Raw genomic sequence first — 26,319 nt, 5'->3', positions numbered from 1 at the left:
GCCCTTTAACAGCAAATTCCTGAATGCCCGAATGAATGAATCTCTCATCACTCACATTTTGTCAGGTACTAAATTTTGCTTTTGACCAAAATCAACTTTTTACCCAGGAGGGAACATGATGAAAGACCTCTCCCAGCCCAGCCCAGAATCTGAGTCACTGATTGACCTCTGCTGCAGGATAGCCAGGCCTGGCCCTGGTATGTTTATGGCCCTTTGTGATGCTAACATTTACCCCCAAGCAACTACACATCACAGCTTAATGGACTGAAACTTTGAGAAAGTGGTTTCAAGAAAAGGGCAAAAGACCTTAAAGCTCGGTCAGCAAAAGCAAGAAGGCTCCTGATTGAGAAAAAAGGGGCATGTGAGCTATAATCTGTAATACTGACTGGAGTATCTGTTTTGGCTGCAAAACATTCTGGGCCAGTTCAACAGTGTTCAGGGAAGAAATGTGTGAGGTCATGGAAGGAGAATGACATTTACTGAACATCTATGTGCTGTGAGATCACTTATCCACAGGAGCCCTTTGGGGGTTAACGATGCTTTACTCCTTTATACAGAAAAGGAAGAGAGCCTCTGAAAGAATAAGCCACTTGCCCTTAAGTCATCTATCTTGCAAGTAGCTAAGCTGGGATCCTAACCCAGTTCTGTATGAAGGCAAAGTCTGTTCATTTTGCTAGAAATAAGTCCACCCAAGAGAAGGAAAGGCATCTTTAAGAGTCTTCCTGCAGTTGTAAGTAATGAGAAAGGGCGGAGGAGGTGCCCAGGAAAACCCTTATACACTACAGCACCCACCCTTAAATCCCCAGGGGTTTTCAGTCAGCACCAGGAACCAGGGACAGCGCCTGGGCAAGGCACACAGCTGAGCACTCCCTGCTCCCTCTCTCTCTCTCTCTCTCTGTGTCCCCTTCCTCCCTCCTCCTCTTCCCCATGGGTCCCCCATTCTACAACTAAAGACCTCTCTGAATTCCAACTTACCTTCCCAGCTGACTAGGGAAACCTTCATTCTAAACTACATTCTAACTTACAAACATATATTATACAATATTAACACTGAAAGGGTCATCTGTTTACGCATCTCACATTTGAAACAGGAGGATGTGTTTGGCCAAAGGGACAGCGCGACTTACCATGGGTCCCATGGAGTTGAAACTGGCTGGTCAACCGGGCCCCAGGGCAAGGCGCCCTGCATTCCTCACGCCCCGGGGTCTCAGCCTTCCTCTCTACTCCTCACTGCTGCCTCTCCCACTTCCACTCGGGCTCTCTCTGCAGCAACTTGCCTACAGGTCCCCCACCTTCGTGCTGCAACCCTGAAGCAGACTCCACAGGGTGATCTAATGATAAGAGTCACTAACATCTATAGAGCATGTACCTGTGACAAGCAGAGGTAGACAACTATTTTTATTTGCATTATATCATTTTCCCCCAAACTGCCTGGGAGATAGATTTTATCAACCTCAGAAATATCACAGATTTTATCAACCTCATAAATATCACAGATTTTATCAACCTCATAAATATCACAGAGAAAAGGACATTTTAAGCCATTTTCCCCATCTCCCATTTCTGGTGCCCTTTCCGGTGCCCTTCCCTTCCTTCCAAGAGGCAATCAATTTATTCCAGGTCCTGAAGGTCCTCCTCTAGGGGGGGAATTGAGAGCACAGGAGCGCTGCCAGTCAGACGCTGGGCTCACAGCATCACGGCGGAACCTCAGACACACGCCTCCGGTTGGCTGTTAATTCACGGGGCGTCCAGAGTCTGGTCCTGCTTCCTGCTCCTTTCCGCACACTCCCATTGCTCCAGGCACAAGGAACTGTCTTATATGCCCTCAAATTCAGGCAAAGTTGTTTCCAACTTTTATTTTTCTTCAGAAACTGGGGAGTTGCCAAATATTTGCTCAGATCACTCAAAGAACTCTCTCGTTTTTTCCCCTTTGATCATGAACTACAAAATCACTATTAGGGGAATGCACATTAGCCTACTATGACCTCAGTCAGTGCAAGCTTAGTACAATTACAGAGGTCACCTGCCTGAATAGCAGAAAAAATCACGAAGCAAGAAAGTTTAACGTAGACACCGCAATTATTCCTGAGGCCTCAAATTCCATGTCCTGGTTATTACTGTAAACAAGCCTCTTACATATAATAAATACAACATGCTCTGTGGTTATATTCCTCAGATCCCAAAGACACAACTATAGAATAAAAGGAAAAAAAAAAAAAGAATGGGTATCTGGGCCTTGAGATAAAACTTCCAGTAAGAGCAGCATATATGGGTTCCCAATGTGTTATATCTTCAATAAGTTGACTGGGATGGATGGGGACGTGATTTAGGAAAGTGCTAGCTGACTCAGAAAGCGGGTCTAGGGATGATAGGCCATGACACCAAAGGCACATGAAAAGAATTTTTAAAACTTTGTTTTCATAAATATATGTTACATAAATATATGTAATATATATAAGTGGATAAAAATATCATAATTATACAGTTATTCTTTAATTTATGTGATTTTGAATATATGTTAAACTAAAGCAAAAAATAAACATTCTAATGTCTATCGTTGACTATGTCACACACATACTTTTTGTACATAAATTCTAAACTTTACTGTATTTTATTTAATTTTTTACTTATTAAATTTTATTTAACTATTTACAGAATCACTTAGCCAAAAAACATGGAACGCTTCACGAATTTGTGTGTCATCCTTGCGCAGGGGCCATGCTAATCTTCTCTGTATCGTCCCAGTTTTAGTATATGTGCTGCTGAAGCGAGCCCTGTCACACGCATTCTTAAGTTTATGCATTTGAGCTGGTCAAATGACTGCTCATTGGCTGCGGGTGCATTTACAGCACACGCTCTACTCTGAACACATTCTATTTCACGCTCCCATGGCCTTCTCCCACGTTAGTACCCTGCAGCGAACTCCCTCCTCATCTCTCCCTTCCAGTGGCTACACGCACTTTAAAGTCAGGAGAAACATCACCTCCTCCAAGAAGCCTTCCACAGTCAAACAAGGCTGGGTCAGGAGCCTCCTCTGAGCTCACTTTTGCCTCAGCCTCCCTCTATCCCAGCACTTGTGAGTCTGCTTCTCCCCCGGCTCCTGAGCTGTTAGAGGGATGGGAACACGTGACACCCATCCCTGTCACCCCACAGCCCACCTCCAGGTCTGACACGCGGCAGAGGTTCAGTGGATATGCAATGGATGAAATAAGAAGTGTATTGTTAATTGATGCATTTGACTCAATGAACGACTGCTTTGGTGTGAAAATAACTCCAGGAAAACTTCCCTAATCACTCAGGAAAGTTCTCTTAAGGACACTCCCTGGTGGGCAAAGTCATCTTTTCTGAGTTGTGGCTGCAAGTGCACTGAACAAGAGACTCCTGCTGTTTGCCAAAGTGTCTGCCTTCCCTCCCAGGGCCCAGCGAGAGGACAACCGCCCCTCCCCCGTAGTGTCAGGAGTTTGGTGGAAATGAGTGATCACCTCCAGGCCTGGCCCACAAAATCCTTCCACAAGATCCTCTACCGTCTCTTCCCTCATTTGCCACCGCATACGGAGGCTCTGGGAGAAGACACTGAAGTCCCAGAGGAAGGGATGGCACTGGCCTGGAGGAACGTGGGTCCCTGGACGGCTGTGTGGACGAGGACTCCTCACCCACCACAGCCCCCATCACGCTCGCTGTGAATGAGGGATAAACTTTTACTGTGTTCATCATCTGAAATTTGGGGATCGTTTGTGTCCCCAATTAAACTAATAATACAAGATAGATCTGTTGCTCTGCTGGTTGAAAGCATCTTTTGCAACTTGATTTCACTGTAAACATTTACTAAGCAACAATTATGTGGCAACTACTTTAATGTCACAGTTCAGAGTCACAGAGCCTTTAGTTAAGTGGAAAGTGATGAACATGCAAGTAAACTCAGGTGACCAGAGATGCTGACAATTAAATTTTGTTTGGCCCCTAAGTGCAACCCATGGCATCCACAGTTCGCTAGATAAGCCTACCTTAGTTCCTGGAGGTCCAGGTGGTCCAGGTGGTCCAGGAAGTCCCTGGGAAAATGAATGGCACAAAGGTAACCATGGGACCATGAGTGAGCATTTACCCATCTACCCTGTGCCGTGGGGGGCCACAGGTGGACGGGACTCTCATCGTGACCTGTATTATACAAAGGAAAGGTCCCTGTGTCCTCATGTAGTACCAAGGGCTGAAAGCCACTGAGATTTCAGGGTTCTTCATTACTGCGGCAAAATTTACTAATACATCTCACTTCATGTCTGTGACACTCTAACATGTTTGTAAGTCCCCATGCACACAACGCCCTCATGTGTTTCCACATACAGTTTACCTGTCTGGAACACCCCCTCTGTGCTGTTCTGCCTAAAAAATAATTTCTTCCAACTTTCACATTTCGCACAAATGCCACTTCCTGTGCAAGGTTTCCCCAGGCTTACACAGACCAAGAAGCTCTTCTCCAGGATGTGCACTCCAGGACTGCCTGAGCTACGGTTATGTTTGCCCGGCTGTCTCATGAGCACCTCAACAGCACAGGCGCGAACCCACCTCCGTGTCCCCAGTGTCCGGCCTGGAGCCTGGCACGCGGCCAGCAGTCCCCGGGGGACTCTGCTGCACTGACCTGAAGTGGGCAGGAGCAAGGCGCTTCCCCCGCCCAAGACCCCTTCCCCAGCCCACCTGCTTTCACTGGCTATGACTCCGCTGCTGCAAAGCTTGACCAGTGAGCCTTTTCTTTGTTTTTTTCTCTTCTAATTCCAGCCTGATCGTCATGGGCACAGAAACCCTGGACCCGACACTTACCGGTTCTCCATCTTTCCCTCTTGCGGGCGGCCCCGGGAGCCCAGGGGCACCAGGATCGCCCCTGGGGCCACCTGGCCCTGGCCTTCCTTCCTCTCCCACTGCTCCCTGGAAGGAAAAGTGGACAGTGTCCAGGATCAGTGACATGCAGAGAGTAAGCTTTTCAGTGGTGAGCCAACCTGAAGGGGGTTGGCGGGCTTCCTGGTGATGCCCTGCTTCAGAAAGCCCACCCCTTCTGAGGGCATAGAAAGACGGGCTGTATAATGTGTCCCCCAAAATTCATACGCTGAAGCCCTAACCCCAGTACCTCCATTTAGAAATAGAGTCTTTGCAGATGTAATTAGTTAAGATGCAGTCATACTAGGGTAGCACAGACCCTAATCCAGTATGAACTGGTATCCTCACGAGAAGGGGACATTTGGACACAGACATGTGGAGAGGGAAGTCAACGTGAAGATGCGGGGAGAAGAGAGCCATCAGTAATCCGAGGAGAGGGGCCTGGAAGAGATCCTTCCCTCACAGCCCCCAGCAGGAGCCAACCCTGCTGACACCTTGATTTAGGACTTCCTGCCATGGTGAGAATGGCGAGACGGTAAGTTTCTGCTGTTTAAGGCACCCAGTTTGTGATACGCTGTTCCAGCAGCCTTAGCAAACTGTACAACGCGGAACATGGGAATAGGAAGGATATAGTAGTCTTCTAGTCCAACTTTTCTCCCACTGCAGGAAACCATCATGTGTGCCTCTTCCAGGCAGTCCTCCCATTTCTGTTGGGACTCCTTTGAGAGCAGGGAGCTCATCACCTTCTCAGGCTGTTCATCCCTTTATTGGGCAGTTCCATTACATAGTGTGCCTTTATATTCAGCCAACTCTCTCTGAAATCTTCCAGATGTTTCACATTCAACCTTGGAGCTCTACAGACGAAATCCAATCCCTCTTCACATGACAGACTTTCAGCGATGTGAACACAGCCCAGGGCTCCAAAGTGGGGAGAGGGAGAGACAGACAGCCTGGATCTAATGAGGGAGCTGGGCTTGGAGTTTGCTCACCCTCTCTGACCACAAAGCCAGGAGCCCCGAAGCAGCCCCGGCTGTGGAACGCTGGGGGGGAACCACGTGAGCGGCAGGAACTCCCTTTCCCAGGCAGGGCTCTCTCGGGGCTAGGCTGCAATCTGACTGCCTCCGACATTTGATGCAGAGGTGAGGTGAGGTACGATGTCCCAAGGAGGGGGCAAAGCAAGGGATGGAGAGGACCTGTCTCCAGGCCCAGGGCGGGATCAGCTTCCGCAAGCCTCAGGCCAGCCACTGGACAGTGAGAGAGAGAAAGCACATCCTGCTGTCTGGGATTTTTACCACTTTGCAGAGCACCGGAGGGAAGTCCCCTTCCAAATGCAGCCCTGGGTCTTGGACCTCAGCCCAGGCTTCTGCTCAGACAAGCAGTAGTGTTTGGCTCCCCCTTGAGGCTGAATGAGCCAACAGCTCACAGCTTTTCTCATCTTTGCTCAACTGGTCCTCAGAAACCTCTTCTAACCCCCTGCTAAGCTCCTTCTCAGTTGTCAGTGCCCCACTTATGTCCCCAAATAGAGCCTAATCCTTCAGACGTGCTGTAATCAAGGAAAACCCGACGGGCCAGGATGTTTTCCCTCGCTTAAGGATATTTTCCACAGGTGGGTGGATCATTTTTCTCTGCAATAAATCATTTTCCTCTCTGAAGTACGTGTTTTAAAACCGAGCCTTCCCACCGAAGTGTAAAAGTTTGTTATTTATCCTTGTTACATTTTGCCAAAATAGAAAAGATGATCACTCCTTTCAAAGGTCCCAGGCGGAGTGGACGTGAAGGGACGTGCATCACGTTCGGACACTGGAGGGCCGGGAGGGGGCCTCTGCGGAGGTGGCATCGGGACCCGGGGAGACGCTGAGACACGAGAAGCCTCACGTGTCGGCTCGGCGCAGCGAAGCGCCGTCAGCCCTCCTCGCCGGCTCTGCTGCATCAGTGCTTCGACTTCTCCTCACCACCTGCGGTCAGCGTAGGCTCGTCTCCATCTTACAGACGAGAACACGCAGGTGCCAGAGGGTGCCTGCAGTCCGGGCTTCTCAGCTCCGGCGCTGCTGACATTCGGGGCGGGTGATCTGTGTTGAGAAGGGGGTGCTGTCCTGCGACAGTTTAGCGGAATCCCTGGTCTCCACCCACTAGAGGCCAGTACAGCAGAAGCCAGGAGTACACCTCGGAGACGCTTCCTAAAACGCGAGGTCAGGAAACGTGGCGTGGGATCTCGAATGTCCATGGGACCTCCTTCTCTGCGCCCGGGGTGTTGGCATTTTGGGGGGACACCGTGCCTCTCTTCTTCCTAATAAACAAAGCTCTTTCTCGTAACTCAGGAAGGTTTAACTGTGCACACAAAGGTGTGGGAGGGCTAAGTTGGTGCGCTGAACTGAGAGAAAATGGACTTAGAGTCAGACCGACCAGCTCTGTGGCTCACCGGCTACGGGATGTAGGAGACCTGAATTAATCTCTCAGAGCCTCAGTCCCCACCTCTGTCAAGTGGGAATCCACCTCCCCTACGGGTCCGCCGTGAGGGTTAAATGAGACAACTGCAGGGCTCCTCCCGCCCCTCTGTTCAGAAGCCCTTCTGACCCTGGATCTTAAACCAGGTCTGAGCAGAGCAGGCTCCTGCTTCCCTGCTTCTTAAGACGCTGAGAACAGCTGCTGTGTGCAGAGAGATCACACTGCATCTTACCTTCTCACCGCGCTCCCCATGTTTCCCAGGGGGGCCTCTGGTGCCCGGGGGGCCCTGAAGAAAGAGGGGTTATTGACAAGGTGAAGTTCAAGAGGGCCCGCCGCCCCCAGAGAAGGGCGATCAGCTCCCTTTCAGTTAATGATTATAGCTCTGTCCCCACTCATTCCCCCCTGACTTAAATTCCTCGCCGCCATCTCCCCACCGCCTGCCTTAGCTGCTCCTCCCCTGGTCTGTCACTCAGCCTTGAACACGAGAGGCATGTGTTTCCTGATGCCCTGCCCGCCTTGGGCTGCAGCTCTCAGAGGGGACCTCGGGGAGGACGAGGGTGACCTAAGAACACAGCCTTGGCATCATTGACCTGCTCCAGCTGTGTCTTCAGAGTCCCCCAGAGGTTGACTTTTTGAGACAAGGCTCAGGCGCAGGTGCTCCACGGAGGCACCAGTAGGGACGTGAGACAGAGGAGGACAGGCAGGTAGTGACACGTTCGTGTAACTGGAGCTCGGTCCCGCTGGGGGCTCTGGGGGCCAGCGCAGGACACACATTCGGAGTGGCTCCCCCAGGAGAGGAGAAGCTGGGCCATTTATACGCCCATCAGCCAGGGAGGCTTCTGCTGCTGGTGCTGCTGGCCACGGGTCAGGTGGCTGCACAGCGAGGTCTCTAAAAGCCACAGGAAACCCTCAGGCAAAGGAATGCAAGGTTGGCTCCTGGAAGTCTGTGGCTGGCACTGCAGTGGGGAGGGTGGCATGATACAGGCAAGGGTCCAGCGGTATCCACGGCAACCACTAACCACGTGCCTCAGTCTCCTCCTGCATAAAGTGGGGGCAATACTAATATCCACCTCCCAGGGTCCCGAGGAGTCAATGAGTGAACTCGTGCAAAGCACTTACAACAGTGCCTGGCACAAATACATGCCCACATTTGTCCTCTGAACTGCTACGATTATTAACAGAAAGGTTGGAGACTGAACGGGACTGGCCTCAAGCTATAACAGTAACAGTTAGTCAAGTAACTGTAACAGTTCTCTGTTACCCTTGACTAGATGCCATTAGGTGTTTCATTGCACACGTTGCAGCTGAAAGCAACGTTCAGGTGGACCTTAAAGCTGGGGTCCTTAAAGCAGACCCCTGGGGCCCCCACGGGGGAGGCTGTCTCCCTAAGTCAAGTGCAGCAGGAGGTTAAGGGTGAACCTGCACAGCCCGCGCTCTCCATCTCGAAGATGAAAAAGCGGAGGCCTCCAGGAGCCCCTCACAGAGGCCTGACAGCCGGTTAGCGGCAGAGCTGTGGCCAGAGCCTGGGCAGCCCAAAAGTCAGGGCCTCCTCCACTTCTGTAGGTTCATTTTGTTTCTTCTAAGGCAAACTCTGAGGCTGACTCCAACATCAGTGATGCTCACAGCTTTCTGCAGTTACAACAGCGTCATTTACCACCCGGAGATCTCACGAGTTACCGAGAACCTCAGGTTGGTAACTTTCGAGGTGACTTTGTCGGGACATCAAGTTCTTCCATCTGTGAATGGGAGTAAGGATGGCTACGCCCGAGTTTCGTGGAGGGTAAATGAGTTCACTCGGCAGACGGGCACTGTGGAGTCACAACCAGTGCTGGCGTGCCTGCCCTCTCCCCCCACCCCGATTACTCACCGCACTTCCTGGGGGGCCACGGGAACCAGGGGGACCTACAGGTCCAGGAGCGCCCTATTCAGAGACGGAAGAAGGTTAGAAAGGCCCAAGGTATTGATTATAAGCAGCTCCCCCAGTTTCCCTCCAAACCTGCCTTCTACTCAATTCTCCCTGATTTGCTGGAAACGTTTCTAACCTGAAACTCCCTCCACAGATAAGATGAACCTCCCGCCCGGGTGCACCCCAACTCGCCAAGCCTCCAATGAGTGGGACTGCGGCACAGAGGTGGGAGACAGGAGGACAAAAGCAGCGTAGGACCTTCCTTGAGACCACGGCACGGAGGCGGCAGAGGTGGAGTGTGCTGGGCGGGGCGGGGTGGGCAGAAAGGAAGGCCAGGTCCAAACATGCACGTGTCTCGGGTGGGGTTTGGCCTCTATCCTCAGAGCCTGGGGGAAAGGGAACCCCGAAAATGGGACAAACTCTTCAGACCTGCGTTGCCGAGAAACATGCTCTGGTGTAACGCAGGCCGACCGTAAGGGCATGAGCAAGCCTTGGGGACCAGAGAGAGGACACGTGAGGCAGCCGTGGGTTGGACAGGAAGAGGCATCCCTGGAGAAGGTGCCAGGAGGGACGACCTGGGCTTGGCGACCGGCCGCTGGTGGAGGGCCGAGGGGGAGTTCGCAGTGCGGACGGTGGCAGAAGCCTGAGCAGGCCTCGGCCACGCCGCTCTCGGTCTGGCTCCCTCTGAAGGGGCCGGTGCTGTTCACGGAACAGGGGCACTGAGGGGGGAAGCCTGCGTGTGTGTGTGCGTGCGTGGGTGTGCCGGTGTTGGATCTGACTGGCCAATCAGGGCATGTTTCCCGGAGGAAGTGGATTTGAACACTGATGGCTGGACGAGTGCATGGCGGGAGGGGTGGGTGAGGACACTCTGGCTGGGTGACCACCAGGGAGACGGGGACCCGGGGACTCCCAGTACTGGAGCCTCCCCACGCTCCTTCTGCCGCCCGCGCCCCTACACTCGGCCTCCCTCCCCCACAGGCTGCGCTTGGGCCAGGTATCCCTCCAGGAGCAAGGAGGACTGACTGCGAGCCCCATCTCTGCGACATCCACGCTGCCAGCTCTCGGGGCCGACCCCGTTCCCGCTAAGTCACACGCGCGGCGGGCTGGGCCGTGCAAGCAGACTACAGCTGGGCACGTGGGACCTGCGGTCCTGCCTGGCTGGCACTGCTGCTGCTCTGAGGCCACCGCCTCTCCTGGGAGTCCCCGCGGGAGTCGGCCTTGTCCTGCGTCCCGCCAGCTCCCCGGAGAAGCCTGGGCTCGGGGCTCCGCTCCGGTAGACACAACGTTAGTCAGAGCTCAGGGGCACAAGTGCCGACCCACGGAGATTCTGGGCCTGAGGGAGGCGAGTCAGGAGCAGAGAGCGCGTGAGGGTACACGTGTGCTTGTCTTCATGGAGTTGCTGGAGCTGCATTTATACGTGTGCACGGCCTTATATGGGTGTGCATACGTGTGTGCGCATCGCGGTGCGTGTGCATCTCGCTTTCCAAACGTGTGGATGTGCACGTGGGCGTGCTTCTCAGAGTGACAAACTCGTCTGCGTGTGTCCATGTGTGCGCCACCCATGTGTGTGCAGAAGGAGATTCCTGTCGGGGCTGGCGTGTGGACGAAGCCCTGGGATGCTGGGGACGTGGCAGAGGCCGGCACGTCTCCGGTCCTGGCTGCTCAGGCGGCTCCAGCCCCGGCCAGGCCCCCAGCGTGGACGGCGCTTTCCCGGCCCCCTCCCCACACTCTGCCGAGAGCTGGGAGCCCGCCCAGACCCCCTCCTGTGGGGCCCGGGAGGACTCACGGGGCTCCCAGCTGCTCCGGGCGGCCCCTGCGCGCCTTCCTGCCCCTTGGCACCCTGCATGGGAAACAAAACGGGGAGGTGAGAAGCCACAGGCAATGTCGTCCTCGGCCCCACGCGGGGACATCAGGGCACCTTCGTCCTCAGAATTAGGTGATCCGAACTGAAGGACCGGGAGCGGGTCTAAAGGTGCAGAGATCGCAGCTCCTGGCCTCCGCCATCGTACTCCATCCTCACCACCCCAGGACAGCAGCACCCACCCTTTATCTTGACGCGAACAACGTTCAGAGAGACAGGCCGGCCCAGGGCACACAGCCAGCCGCGGCCCGTGGCATCTGAGCCCAGACAGGCCGCTCCCACGGAACTCTCTGATAACACGGACAACTGCCCAACAGAGAGCCAGTTAAGAAGCCGAAACTGAGGGAAATGCGATCAAAATGCTAACACACACCAGGTGTCATGTAAACTGGAGCCGCCAATCGGGGCTGGGAGGGAGGAGGGGACCTCCCGCAGCTGAAAAGCCTCGGGGAGCCCTGGTCCCCAGCACGGCTGCCGGCTGCACAGAGTCGGGGAGGGAGAGCGTGGCGGGAGCCCAGCTCACCGACACCGACGCTTCAGCCACAGAGCAGCGACATCCTGGGCCCCACAGGTGGGGCCCGCCCCCGGGGGCTGCATTTTGGGGCGCTTTGTGAGGTCCTCTCTGCCCCAGGGCACTGTGGCAGTGCCCCCTGGTGGACACTCCCGGAATGCCAGGTGAGAGGGGCCAGCGAGGGACGGAGGCACTGGCGGGGCTTTCGGGTCTAGGAGCCAACAGGTGGACAGGCAGTTTTCTTACCGGTGGTCCGATGGGTCCCCGAGGCCCCAGTTCTCCAGGATGACCCTGTGATCCCTGAAATGAAACAACCTATCAAGGGACTAGGTCACACCCCTGCTCCGGGCAGATGGGGGAGGTGTGGGCACGTGCAATGGGCATAATTTGAGATCCACGGAGGGGTGTCCTCGGACCCCTAAGGGAGGAGGAAGGGGCCACATTCAGTTCAGGGGGCTCCTGTGCGCAGTTCAGAGCTGCAGCCGCTCAGCCCTCAGACGTCCCGTCTAACCAGCCGCCCAGAGTGAGGGGCGAGGGGCGAGGGGCAAGGGCGCGGGGCGCAGAGCCCAGGGCACTCACCGCTTCCCCAGGCGCGCCGGGATTGCCCTTCTCTCCTTTGGGCCCTTGTCCTCCCTGTCGGTGGAGAAGCAGAGTACAGCAGACACGCTCAGCCCGCCCCCAGGTCAGACCGCACTGACCTGCCCGTCCTGCACACGCCCCTTTCGTTGGAGGAGAAGCCAGCACAGCCAGCAACTGCCCTTTGCAGGTGCCACGCTGCTTTCTACTCACGCGTGGGCAGATTTTGGAGACCCTGCCCCCGAGGCTCCTGCCTGCCCTCCCCCAAGCTCATCACTGATCCCCGAGTTAGTGTCTGCACGGCCCTGGGCTGGGGGCGCCACTCCCTCTGCATCAGCTGTTGAGTGGAATCGGCACAGTACACCTCGGAGAGCCTGGATTAAATGAGGTTGCTCTTGCAACGAGGTTTTCAACAGATGCAAGCTCATTCCTTCCAGAATCTCCATTTCCCGCCAGCTCAGAAGAACGCACTCTGGCTCCAGTCACCAGACAACAATACCCTTATTTCTAGCATGGTTTCCTCCTAGAAAATTTCCCGTGGGGGGCCGGGGGATTTGCAAAATTCTTTTGTCTGGTCCACAAGTCACAGGAGATACAATCTGCAAAGATGAAAGGGCTTATGGGATGGATTCGGGTAATGCACAGGGAAGGAGTCTGCACACGCTTTCTGCCAGCTGGGGGAAGGAAAAGTGCGTGGCAGGAAGCGGGCTCAGGAACCAGGAGTCGTCAGGCCAGGACAGAGGAGAGACCCTGGGGACTCAAAGGCAAGATGCTCAAGGCATTTCTACCCAGGGCCTGAGAGCCAGGAGGCAGAGTCTTCACTGCAGGGGTGCACACCAGGTGCCCATCAGTAGCTGCTGAATGCTGAACGCAGGAGCGTCGTTCTCCCCCAAATGCCCCCTTGGTGATGTCAGCCGAGCCAAATCCCCTCTCTGGGCTCAGCAAACGCAGGGCACTGGCTGGGCGTCTGGGAATCCTTTGCAGGCTGAGGGGGTGGAGTCAGCCTGCCTTCTGGAGGCGGCTGCTTCTAAACCAGTTACAAAGCCTCACTTAAGTTCTCAACGGCAATGTCTCCAAGCCTGAGGCTGCCTGGCCCTCCCTCCTCCAGCTAAGGAATGGGTTCCCTTCTCCTCTCTGACATCTCCAGACCTGCTCACCATCTAACAGCCCCTGCTCTGTTCTCCACAAACTGCCATCACCACGCTACCTCGAGGCCTCCCCAGCTGGGGTCCCTGACATCCCCAGAAGGTTCCTCAATCCTGGAGCAGAAGGAAGAGGGGCTTCCCTTCCAGCCCCCCTCCCCCTCTTTATTCCCCTTCTTAATCACGCTGCAAACTTTGCCGCCCCTCCGAATTTCGCGGCCCCTCCCCGTGTGCACACAGCTGAGAGCAAGGAGAAATCAAACAGAAGAACATCTTTCAAAACCATCAATACAACACGGTTACCATGGCAATGAGGCAGCCCCAGAGGGATTCATGCAACAATCCACAATGAATCTTTTTTTTTTTTTTTTTTCATGGACACAGATTCCTTGCTTTGCATCTGAAAGTGACTTCCTGGTTTCTGCACAGCTCAGACCCTGCAGGAAGGTGGCACCACTGGGATTCGAAGAGGAGGCTGGGCAGACCTCTGGCTCTCTCTCAGTCCCTTCCCATGGGAGCACCTTGGAAATCATCTTTTATGGAGCAGTTCCTTTAAGCAGAGGCTGGATGTGCAGGTCTGCCTCAAGATTTGGGGACTCAGGGTGGGCGTGAGGGAGGGAGACCCAGAGGCATCGGGTAGGTGGATGTGGTCCTGGAAGAGGAAGACGGTGGGGCTCGGCCAGGGCCTCATGGCTGACAACCAAGTCTCAATTGCTAAGTCCAGGAAGGCCCTTTGCAAGGTGCTTCACTCCTCCGAGCCACGGGCCATCCCTGGGCACAGGGACGGTCACAGCGACGCCTGCATTGCACCTGCCGCGTTCGAGGCTCTGCCGCCTTGTCCCTTCCAGCCCTTCCTTTAAGAGAGGAGAGGACCCAGCCGGAGGCCCAGCCTGCTCTTCCCCCGCGTCTCCCAGCACTTCTGCAGCCCGCACTGCCCCGTGACGGCCCTCCCACCCTCGCTTCCTCCCCGTTCCTCCTCCAAAGCAGCTCAAAATCATCCTCCTCCTTCCGCAATGATTCCGGCACCGACTCAGCCTCTCTCTCTCTACTCTTGTTCTTTTCCATCAGATACAGGGTCCTTTTGAGCTTCTTAAGTCACAGCTACTTCAGAGCGGAAACAGGGAGGTGGGTCCTCCACACAAGCCCCTCCGCCGCCGCGCGTGGTGCAGCGGGTCAAGTCCTAACAGAGGGAGAACCACGTCCCTGAGAGCAAAGCAACCAGAGGAGGCCGTTTGCTGACCTCAGGGCAGGAAGAGACCCTGAACACGCTTATTTCCACGGGGGCTGCTCATGGAAAGAGGAGGGAAAGGTTCCTGGAGGCTGCGGCCACGGCGAGCATCCTTTTCGGTCAAGTGTTTTCATCTTCACAAGAAGCCACAAGCTGTCCCTCCCCCAGCCACACCTCCATGCAGGCCGGGTCCCCTCTGCCCTCCGAACTGCCCCCTCTCAACCTGTCCCTTCGAGGCCCTCCAGGCCCGGGGCCCCTCACTGCGGACACCCACTGAACTGCCTGCTCTGCCCTTTGGTCTTCTGCCAGCCCACGTGACTCTGTCCTGCTCAGAACCACCGGCCACTCTCCGTACAGTGAGGAGGTAACTTTACCCAAAGAGGGGGCTGGCCTTCGCCCTTGGCTACTGGCAGGCAGCCTCCAGGCCCCTGGAACCTCCCGTCCGACCCTGGAGCTGGTTCCTCGCAGGGGCCGTCCCCACTGGCTGCCAGGACAAGGTCGGGAAGCCCAGATGCCTGGCAGCGACTGGGACGCAGGGGCTGAGAGTTAGGACACAGCCCGGGCCCAGCTCCCAGAGCCCCCGGGGACATCGCGAGCCAGGCTGGGGGACACCGTGCAGCACCGAGGAGTCGCTGCCACTTACTGGCATCCTTGGGTGCGGTGTGAACAGGCACGGCTGACAAGGAAACCACAGAAATGAGAAGGACGTGAATCGATGTTAACAACCTGCCTCTGACAGATTTACCGAGCAAGAGAATACAGCCCCGAGGGCTCCTTTAACAATGACTAGTTTTGACAGTTAGGATCCCACGCTCCCTTCAAGTCCCCGAGTGGGTATTAAGTCCGGAAAGCACAGTGGTTAGCTGTGGGCGCGCTGGAGTCCCGCAGCCTGAGCTCAAAGCCTGTCACCTCCACCTTAAACTGTGTGACCTCGGACACCCGCCAGCTTCTCTGTTCTCATGGGTGAAATGGGCTGACACATTCTCCTCTCAGGGTACGGCGGGGCCGAAACGGAAGAATCCATGCGAGTAATCAGAGCTGTGCCTGGACCGCTGGATCCCTCCGGCAGACTCCGCTCCTCACCACCAGCGGCTACTGGCAGTGACGCAGGTGACTAGGAAGCCAGGCTGCGGGACGCGGCTCTGGGCCCAGGGAGCCCAGCTGATGCAAACTCTCTGTCCCAGCAGCTGAGGACCCCACGGACTGGCCCCCGCACGGCCGTCCCTCTGCGTTGCGTGAATGCTTCCCAGGCGGCCTGCTTTCTCCCATCTCAAAGCCGCCGCACCCGCCGCTGCCCTGGCCTGGAACGCGCTTCCCTCCTCCTTTACCTGACTGACCGAGCCCACCCTTCAGAGCTCGTGTTTGAACGTCCTGTCTTCAAAGGTCTCCCCCCGCCACCCGTCCCCACTCAAATATAAATGAGGCCCCCTTGCTATGCACCCTGCTCTTTGCCTTGACAGCATTTACTACCATCTGCAGGATCTGTGTGTCTGGGCCGCCATGTGACTAGAGTTTATCTCCCTGACGAGGCAGTTTACGCTCCACAGCAGCCAAACTCTGCCAACGTCTGGCGCACAGCAGGTGCTCAAATATAAGTGAGTGGACAAAAGGACATCGTGGACGCTCGTCCACAAACGCAATGAATTCAACAAGGAAGGAAAAAAAGGAGATTTCCTACATCGTGCCCTCCATGTCTCCAAATCCCAGTCTCGCCCCCAAAAGAAACCACTGTTTTTCAGTTTAGCATATTTTAGACCCATTTGTATCTATTTCCAATTGCAATTATGAACGTATAGGAATGCATAACTTTGCACGACAGTTATACAAATAAGAACAGCAAGCATTGTTATTTATGGTTGTTGATATGCATTAACTCAAATATTCCTCACAGTAAAAGAAGCAGTTTTATCTGTTTTTGCCCTGCTTTTATACGTAAGAAGATTGAAGGACAGAGAAAGAAACTTCGTAATGAAGTTCACACAGCCAGTGAATGCTGGACATCACGTAGGTGGGCTGCGGAGTCCGTGTTAGCCTTCACACACGCTGTAATTCATAAATTAGTTTTTCTACTTAACTTTGCTTGAATATTGGCATCTTTTTAAAGGCATATGCGTAGTGCATGTGTGTGAGTTTAATTTTTATGAAGTAGGATTCCATGATACACATATTCCGTGGTTTAGTTAATTCTCTGCTTCTGGTCATGTAGGTTGCCTGTAATTTTTCATTATAAGCAACACCACAATGTAAATCCTTGTACGTGATTTTTTAAACACACACAATGCAAATAATTCTTCAGGCTAGATGCCTAGGAATGGAATCTCTAATCTAATGGTTAGACGGACACTTTATGATATGTTAATACCAAGTAACCTCTCAAATAAGTGTTACCAATATGCCTCCCACCAAAAGGCAGTGCTCATTCCCTGCAAACCTGCCTACATTAAATATTACCAGTCTTAAATAACGATTTTACACGGCCAGTTCTGACTCTAAATTTGATTCTGAAATACTTGCTGCATCTCATTTTGAGGGGCATGTGTGTGGGGAGAAAACAGTGGTGGCATCATGATGTAACATACAGAAGACCACGGAGGACGCATCTTTGTCACACTGCAAATGGGATTTCTGGGTGCTCAGGCTCTCTCATCTCCTGCCCTCCATGTGAGGCAGTCCCCTGCTGTAGCTGTAACTGGCCAATCCCTACGTGCCCCGCCACGCCAGCATCTGGGGCCACGTTCACCTCCCCCGAAAGCATCCGATCAAAGCACAGAATATCAAGGCTGGGAAGAAACATTCACATGAAAAAAAAAATGCAAACTATATTCGCATATTTATATCGCCTTCTTTTTTTTTTTTAATTTAGTATTTATTATGTACCAGAAACTGTGCAATGTACCTTGTATTACTTCCGTTAATTTTCACTACAAACGTACAAGATAGCTAGGTATAACATTTTTTCTTAACAGATGAGAAGACCAAGTCTTTTTGACACTAAATAACGTGTCTAAGACCGCAGTGCTGGTGAATGGCACAGCCAGCATTCAAACCCACTTTTTTTCTGGCTCCAAAGCCCACGCTGTTACTCACTACTCATCCCGAACTCACAACGCCCACCCTCAGACAAGCGAAGGGTAGAAGCATGAGTCACGGCTGTATATCTGTGTTGTAGTCTTACCCTGGACACACTGCTTCTTGTCTCTGGACCTCTGTTTCCCCACAGGCAAGAGGTGGGCATGGATGCTCAGTGTGTAGCCGGTGTTCTAATAAACAGTGACTGTGCTTGCTGAGTGAAATAAGTCAACAAGCACAAGGTGGTTCTTAGCGAAGCTTATGCATTTTTGGATTACAGGACTTAGGGATAGGTCTGGCTATTGACAAACTCCCTTAAAAAGATATTTACAACTAAGTGGTATGTGTGCAGAAGGAGAAAGGGTTAGAAGCAGAGTAACTTACAGTTCCAGGTAATCCCGGGGGGCCTGCTGGACCCGTTTCACCCTAGGTGAAGAAACGGAAAATAAATTACCATTAACCCTCTGCCAACTCTGCCTATCCTGGGATACCTTTCCCAAGACAACAGAATCACCCACCCCATATCTACCTTGATAGATAGATAGATAGATAGATAGATAGATAGATAGATTCCGAATTATAAAATACTTCAGACATATCAGAACTTTATTTTGAGGAGTATCTATGCTGGTATGTGTAGCTGTAGATCGTTTATATCACTATATACTATTCCATGATGCACATGGAAGTAAAGTGATCCATGATCCATCTTTTTTTTATAAAGTATAAAATACTTCTTTTTTATTTAAGCCTTTAACAGATAACCAATTGTTTAAAGCAAAAACAATAACAATGTACTATAGGTGTTAAAACACAGGTAGAAGTAAAATGTGTGACAACAACGGCACAAAAGCTAAAAGGGAGAAATGAAGATATACTGTTATATGGTTCGTATATTTATATATGAAGTGGTATAATAGCACTTAAAGATTTAATTGTGGTAAGTTAAAGATGTCTACTATAAACTTTAAAGCAATCACTAAAATAAAACAAAGGAGAGACAGAACTAATAAACCAATGAAGGTAATAAAATGGACACGATCCACCTTCCTGTTGACGACATTTACGTGATTTCCCACCTGCTGCAGCCATAACCGTGCTGCAGCAAACCTCTCCACACTGTGTGCTGGAGCCCAAGGGCTTGAGTGCCCTTAGAAACTCCCCTGGGCCCTGCCCCACCCTCTTCGAAGGGGACAGGCCCTTTTCAGGGGCCTGACGGGTGACTATAACAGTCCTGTAAACAGCACAGGCTTGGGAGTTGGATCACCTGAGCTTGAAACCTAACTCTACCATTTTATATATGTTATTTTACTTCTGTCGGCTCGTCTTCCTCTGTGCAAAATAATGACAATAGTACATCCAGCTCACAGTATCATCTGGGGGCTGACTGAGATGGTCAGCGAGGGCCCACTGAGGAGGAAACTGTTATTACACTTGCCCCGAGGAGAAGAGGTCGCTGGCTACTCCACCAGGCGGTGCGGCCCCCAGAGCCCGTCACTCCACGTGAGCCACGACGGCGTCAGCACACGGATGTCGAGGCCCAGGTGTGTTCCGAGCAGCCCAGGGTCAGGCCTGTGGCAGGCCTGGGTCCACTCATGGTTATTAGCGGACAAGTGAATGAATAAAGTTGGCTTGGACAGAGGCAAGGCTGCTCTTAATAACAACAATAACATGATAATAAAATGTAGTCATACTGTCTTCTATGATTATTTCTATGGTTATATAGGATTTAACTGCAGGTACGACTTACTTTTCTACAGGCATTAACGCCTCTAATCTCCGCCCAAATGCCTGTGACAGAGATGCTTCTGTATTCCCATTCCACGGAAGCAACCACACTCGTTCACCTGCCCAAAGTCACGCAGCCAGCAGATGGCTCAGGCTGGTTTTAAACTCAGAATCCAAGCCCTGAACTACTCACTGTGCAGCATTTCCCTGACTAAAGTTCCAGAAGCTTCAGAGAGAAAAACCCTTTCTCAGCGCTATTTGCATTATCCGAGTTTACCCGATTCTCTTCTTGACACTGTCGACCTCGTGCTCCAAAACCAATCTCATCCAAACCAATTTATCCTCCATTAAAAAGTCCAAATGACCAAAGCTGAGCGTGTCCCAGTGGAACGTATGAATAGACATAAACAAGAAGAGGGTTGGAGGGCGTCTCTAACCCCGAGAGCCTCAAGGCCACCTTTCTGGAAAAGCCTCCCCCACCCCCAGGGCTGCAGGGTGAAGGAAGGGCCAGTGGGCCAGTGGGGCAGAGCCCTGGCAGCTCTCTGACTTAGAGGAAGATGCTTGGCTGGAGAAGGGTCTTTGAATTCTGTAGTTGATGTGACCGGCCTGGGTTCCCATCCCAGCTGAGCCCTAGCTGACACAGAGGCATTATCACTCTACCTTCCAAGATGCCCTGGGGTCAAAACTCTCACAGTGGCTGGTGGGGAGAAAGTGGACCAGAGAACTGAGGCAGGGATGCTCAAGACACAGTCAGAAGGGGGCAATGTTGCCTGAATGTCTTATTTTAGATTTTTTTTTGACCAGAATTGTCTATTATTACATATTTCTCTAGGGGAAAAGAAAAGCAGGCCAGATTGTTCGGAAGCTTGAACGTGATTCTGCTGTGGCCCTGGCAATTCTGCCAAATCAATAAAACGGGCTTCATGGTCTCGCTGAGCCCTCTGCATCCGGGAAATGAGTTTCTCAAATAAAAACTGCATTTCTGAAAAATCCAGGAGAGCAGCAGGCCTGAATGGCTTACCCACCAAAGCTCTTTCCATTCCAGGATCTCTATTTATAGATCGCAGGTCTGTCCAGAACAAAGCCCTCAGCCTTCAGCCCGAGAAAGGGGGATGGGAGTTGAGAAAAGTCGATAGCAGGACCTTGGAGGGGAAGAGCGTGCAAACTTGGGAGAACAAAGTGACAGCACCGTGCCGGAGAGGGGCACCAGGGCCCCCTGGGGGTCATGGCCACTCCTCAGGTTCCCCTCGGGCCAGGCTGGTGTGAGGTGTGGACCTGGTCAGAGTCAGGACGCAGGGCCCAGACTGAGGTCAGGTCTTGACTCCACCGCCCTCCATTCACGCAGCCCTGGGAAAGCGGCTTGGCCTTTCTGTGCCTCAGTTTCCTCCTTTATAAACTGGGGGTGTTGCTGATTACATGACCCCTCTCCGGTTGTCACAAGTGTCACCTAAGTCACTACACGTGCAGTGCTTCCCATGATCCTGGTGCACAGTGGGTCCCGACCCCCGCGGGCAGGCTCCTGAAGGCTGACTGTATTCATTACTCTCCACCATTTCACAGAACAGACTCGAGCATCCACCCATTTCGGTATCCGTGAGGGCTCCTGGTACCACCTGCCTGCGGATTCGGCTTGTGTCAGCATCACACAAGGGAGGCAGCAAGGGAGGCACAAGGAGGTCGGATAAGATGCTCAGAACCACACACCGGGTAGAACCAGGACTGAAGCCAGGCCACCACTTTGACTCCAAGGAGTTGCCCTCTCCACTGAACTGCAGGCGACGCACATCAACTACAGAGGGAGGTTCTGCGACTCATGGACCGGATGACCAGGACAACAACAGAAGCTCCTACCTTTGCACCTTGGTCACCTTTCGGTCCCGGGAGTCCCAGTTCCCCTTTCTCTCCCTACAGAGAAAGATAAAATTAGGAAACATTAGCACTCACCTGAGGGTAATGGCCACCTCTTCCAGGTGAGAGCAAGGGGACCTTGGGAAAAGTATTGTTTCTTTCTTTCCAACCTGCCCTGCCGTGGTGAAGACCAAGTTCAAGGGACAGCCTGTCAGTTGCATGTGAAGCACCGAATTCTGCACCTGACAGATAACAGCCCCAACCGTTCCCATAAATTTCGTCTGAAGCTGCTCCACCCTTTTCAGAGAGATCCCGCAGCCACTGTCCTTTTGTTCCAGCCCACGGACTAGAGCGGCCCGATCCCCTTCCTTTTCTCTTCCATAAACACTGAGGAAATACGCTCTAATCCCAGCCTGAATCACCACCCATCCCCCAAGGGTCGAAGACTGCAAAGGGGGCTTCCCTCCTCGGGCACAGGCACGTGGCCCTGTGGGAAGACACTGCCGCCACTCACCTGTTCTCCTTTCTCTCCCCTCACGCCTGGGAGCCCTGCCTCTCCCTGTGGAAAGAACACAGCGTCCCTGTTCAGTGGGGTCTCAGCAAGGGGGCTCTCCCGTGATCCAGGGTGAGGGAACTGTGCTCTCTACTGCCTGCCGTCCGGCCCCCCAGACACCTGCTCATGGGGAGTCCCCACGTGGTCCACACTTTGCTACTCTCTCTCCCGGGAACCCTTGTTTCGCCTCTCTTGCTGTCCGACTCCTCATTCCTCTCGATCAGCCACGATGTCACCTCCTGGCCACCTCTCCCGACATTCCCCAAGTCTGAGCGAGAGGACTCCTCTGCCCCCCTCACCTGCACAGCACCACTCGCTGCACCTGTTCAACTGCTCTTGGCCAGTGGTGGTGACCCCAGTACCCACCACAGCGACAGGTGCGTAGGACATGCCGACCGTCACGGGGTAAGTAAATGAGTGCACGACGGAAATGTCGTGAGCTCCAGGGAGACAACTGACTGACACAAGGCGTAGCGCATACTAACAAACGAACGCACTGCATGAATGGAGGTAGAACAGACCTTGTCTCCAGGTCGGCCGGCCAGGCCCTGCCCCCCAGCTTCTCCCTGGAGATAAAATAACAGACGCCCCGTCATTTTCCACTCACATTACAGAGGTGGCTGTCGTCCCGGCTGGTCCCACACCCCCAGAGCCCCGTCAGCCACAACCCTTGACTCTCACACGAGCAGCACAAGCGTCACAGGCTCTGAAGACCCGAGTGGTTAGCATTTCTGCAGAGAGGGCGTCCACACTCCCGCACATTGTCTTTTGCTTCCCTCAAAAGAAACAGCTTCTGGAGTTGCCCTGACAGCATTTCAACAGGTTGAATCCACTCGTCCTGAATCTAAACACTCACAGTTCAAAACAACGAGCAGCCAAAATCTGTGAGTCCCAGAGCCCCCCCCAACTCTGAGCTCTGTGGCCCTTCAGGGAAACCCAGACCCCAGGCCGGGTCCAGTGATGGAGAAGCCGTTGATGAACCTGTCCGAGCTGACAGGCCGTTCCGAGGCTGTCGTGCAGACTCACTGGTAAACAGAGGCGCCCGAGGAGGAGCCCGTGGGCAGGTGCGAGGTCTATTTCCCTCACGCATGGTGTGTTACAATGAAGGCCAGTCTTGGGTGAAATGCTGTTAAACATGCAAACTTATATCGAAAGCAAGCCCCCAGCAGTGATACACCGGTTCCAGTAGCTTGGATGAAGTTTCGTTCCCGACGAGCATCTTGTGGTCACGTTGGAGGAGGAGAAGGAGGAGGGTGCAGGACCAGAGAGGCCTGTTCCCTGACACCGCGGCACCAGGCCGCCGTGCTTACCGGGTCCTGTAAGTCACTGGTGCGAAGAGGCGGCTGTTGGGTGGGTGGGTGGAGGGCCTTGCAATTTCTAACCAGCCATGTGTCTTAAGAAACACTACCTTCTTGAATGACAGTGTCTTCCTAACATGATTATGGTACTCAGCGAAACCTTTATGTAGGTTTCCATAAGGAAATGTGGTTTTCTGATAAGTAAATGGACACATGAATGAATGAATGAACAGGTATCTACACACATAAAGATTATCCCTGCAGCTATGCCAGATTCCACTGGTAGTGAAGGCTGTACCACATATCAGAGAGGAAAAAAAAAGAAAAGAAAGCAAAGAAACTAAAAGCACTGTTTAGCATTAAGCACACATTCTATCCTGTAGCTCTGGTGCTACTGGGGTAACTGGCGTCTGGAGTCAGTGCAAATAGAAATTCTAGACGCACTCCAGTTTTCCCATCAATTCCCAGTGTTTACAAGCACAATTAGTAAGAAGTGCTCTAACCGGAATTGTGCAAATACTTGCTATAGAAATTGTCACTTTAAATCTGCTAGGACGGTCACACCTTTGCAGTGGGAAAGGCGCTGGGGGGCTGAGTTTGGGTAGAAAGCGTTTTGAAGGCCATCTGAAGTGCTTCCTGAATCCTAAGCCAAAGCACAGCCCACGGAGAGCCGGGCAGCATCCAGAATTCTTGACACGAGCCAAAGAGGTGATGCATCCGCTCAACCCACAACCAGTCCATTCTCTGGGCAGACTCAAGACCCGCTGTCCAGGACGTAGCCATAATCTTTTTCGAAGATATTTATCTTTAGCTGGCATGTTGTCAAGATAAAGTAACTAGGACTCCTGCCAGGTCTCCTTTAAGCTACAAAGTATGTTCTACAAGCATCATAACCGCAGAAATTCACAATTTTGAACTTTCTAGAGAAATTTTTTTAAAGTATCGCACTAGAAATCGTACAAAAATGACACGTGAGCTGTAGTAACAGACCTCTCTGAACCTTTCAGCCATGAGGGGTGAACATAAATACAAAACATGGAGAAGGAAAGACGAAAGAAAGCCCCGAGGGCACCTCAATTTCACCCCAGTACTTCTGACTGATCACCTTCATCCACAGAATCGTGCACAGGGAACTCGACGGGAACAGATTCTTCTGAAGACTATTGAACGGAACGTGGACATTCACACGGTGTAAGCCCAGAAGGGTGTGGCAACTCAGAGGTTTGGGGAAACACAGCTCCAAGGTACAGGTGACTCCATAAAACCCACGGGGTCCGAAAAGGAGAGTGACGGGGAGCGATGCAAACGCTGCAAGTTATTCTGGGAAATGCCTGAATTTCAGCCAGTCACTCAGAGCCTGGAAGGTGGCCTTGCTGCTTGTAAGACCACGTGATCCACCCCTAACCGGCACCTCAGGGCAGGGCATGCATGTTTGGTCCATGCTGTGACAAAACACAGCAAGTCACACATCATTACATTTCAATCACCGGGGATCATTATACGTGTTTTTTTAAAACACGAATGTTGGGTCTTAAAACACGAAGGGCCGCTGTGCTCGCAGATGGCAGGGGCGGCTCGCTGTGTGCCGACGGGGGCAGGGGCCAATAATCAGAATCTGGGGTCCAGGGCGGGCGGGAGGCTCCTGGTGGGCACTCTTTGCACACTGAGTCCCGCCGGCGGGCGTCCTTGAGACAGCTGCGGTGCATTATAACCTGTGGTTTCCACCTGGTCTGAGGAATGCTCGCTCCTTGAAAAAGCGAGGCAGCAGGGGACCCAGGGCCCCGGGATTTGCCAATCGGCCCTTCACTGGCCAGCGAGGTGAGTCCAGGCCACAGCTGTGACCTCGCTGGGCGGTTTGCGACCCACCCTCCGTCCAGTGAGCCCTCGCCGAGAGCCCGCCAGGTGCCTGCCTGTGGGCCGGGGGTGGGAGCTGGTGGCCGCGAGCGGGTCACCGCCTTAGCTAGTGCTTAAGCCAGTAGACTCGGAGGCCCTGTGACGGGAGGGAGAGGGCTCCCCATGTGCTCTCCTGTGTGGACACACGCCTCTCCGGAAGCAAGGCGCTGTGCACACGCACACACTGTGCACACACCCACACCGCACACGCACACACACCCCATATACATACAGATACACACGCACACACCGTGCACACACCCACACCGCACACGCACACACACCCCATATACATACAGATACACACGCACACACCGTGCACACACCCACACCACACACGCACACACACCCCATATACATACTGATACACATGCACACACATACGTTCACCACACGCACACACACCCCATATACATACAGATACACAGGCACACACGCACACACACCCCATATACATACAGATGCACACGCACACACGCACATACATACACACGCATGCAGAGTCCAGCCCTCTCTCTTCTGGACCCGCTGCACTCTGAGCCCGGGCCACATCTGAGATGCTGAACTCTACAGATGAGCCCAGCCGAGCTTCCTTGCTTCTGTAGGGGTCAGGGGTCAGGGAGCATCGGAGGGCGGGAAAAGCTTAGGGGACAGAAGAGAGAGAGAGGAGGGGGTACTGACCGCCTCGCCTCTTCCCTCCCAGGACGAGCCGGACAGCGATGCTGGCCTTCTTCCCAAGGCTCCCGCTCTCTCGGGGGCTCCCTCCCCCAGCTGCACGGCTCCCGGGCTCCAGGAACGCACTGTCCCCTTTGCTCCTCTGCCCCAGGGGTGGCATCCGTTGTCGCCAGTCCAGGGTGTACCACCACGGACCCCCTGGCCCCGCCCTCAGCCTTTCCAACGGCCCCTCTGCAAGGACCCCGGCTGTTTCCTGCCCCACCCCAGCTCACACAGACGCTGGGCCCTGACAGCTGAGGTTCCCACACAGCCCCAAACACACCGCTTAGAATGACAGACGTGACGGGGAAGGAGTCCCTACCTGTGGGCCAGGCTGTCCGGGCAAACCGTCCGCCCCTCTGTCTCCCCGGTCTCCCTGTAAGGAACACAAACAGGAGTACACAGGAGGGGCTGGGCTTGGAGGAAGCAGCCTCAGGACTAGGCCCAGGCTGGAAGGAAGAGAACTGCTGGGACTTAAGTGTTACTGAACCTCTTCAATTCTGTGAGACCAGAAACAGCAGCTCAAACCACCTCCTAGATGCCATATTCAACGGCTCTACTTTTGATTTATAAAGACATGAGTGAATGAAAATGAGGGATGTAGAGTAGGGAAGATATTGCCTAAGTGTTTTTGAGACTACAAAATACTTGGTTAGCCCTTATCTTTTGTCTTGAAAGATG

The 26,319-nt window shown here is 53.3% G+C and overlaps 1 protein-coding gene and 1 non-coding gene across 2 annotated transcripts in view; both read right to left on the bottom strand.

Moving 5' to 3' along the window:
* COL22A1 (collagen type XXII alpha 1 chain) overlaps window positions 1–26,319 on the bottom strand; it is a 266,083-nt gene that overhangs the window by 76,806 nt on the left and 162,958 nt on the right. The window contains exons 27-38 of the mRNA XM_028166969.2: window positions 25,961–26,014; window positions 22,255–22,299; window positions 21,695–21,739; window positions 21,184–21,237; window positions 17,989–18,030; window positions 12,169–12,222; window positions 11,836–11,889; window positions 11,004–11,057; window positions 9,179–9,232; window positions 7,544–7,597; window positions 4,813–4,917; window positions 4,005–4,049 (exon numbers count right to left, since the gene is read on the bottom strand). Coding sequence (XP_028022770.2) covers window positions 4,005–4,049; window positions 4,813–4,917; window positions 7,544–7,597; window positions 9,179–9,232; window positions 11,004–11,057; window positions 11,836–11,889; window positions 12,169–12,222; window positions 17,989–18,030; window positions 21,184–21,237; window positions 21,695–21,739; window positions 22,255–22,299; window positions 25,961–26,014 — 660 coding nt within the window. The remainder of the gene's footprint in view (window positions 1–4,004; window positions 4,050–4,812; window positions 4,918–7,543; window positions 7,598–9,178; window positions 9,233–11,003; window positions 11,058–11,835; window positions 11,890–12,168; window positions 12,223–17,988; window positions 18,031–21,183; window positions 21,238–21,694; window positions 21,740–22,254; window positions 22,300–25,960; window positions 26,015–26,319) is intronic.
* Window positions 2,669–2,775, bottom strand: LOC114238153 (U6 spliceosomal RNA). Its single transcript, XR_003623565.1, has one exon. It is a non-coding gene; the product is annotated as a U6 spliceosomal RNA (small nuclear RNA).

Source organism: Balaenoptera acutorostrata, chromosome 17 (assembly GCF_949987535.1).
Source record: "Balaenoptera acutorostrata chromosome 17, mBalAcu1.1, whole genome shotgun sequence".
Taxonomy (NCBI): Eukaryota; Metazoa; Chordata; class Mammalia; order Artiodactyla; family Balaenopteridae; genus Balaenoptera; species Balaenoptera acutorostrata.
The sequence above is the reverse complement of the archived record's forward strand: the minus strand, read 5'-3'. Positions and strand labels throughout refer to the sequence as shown.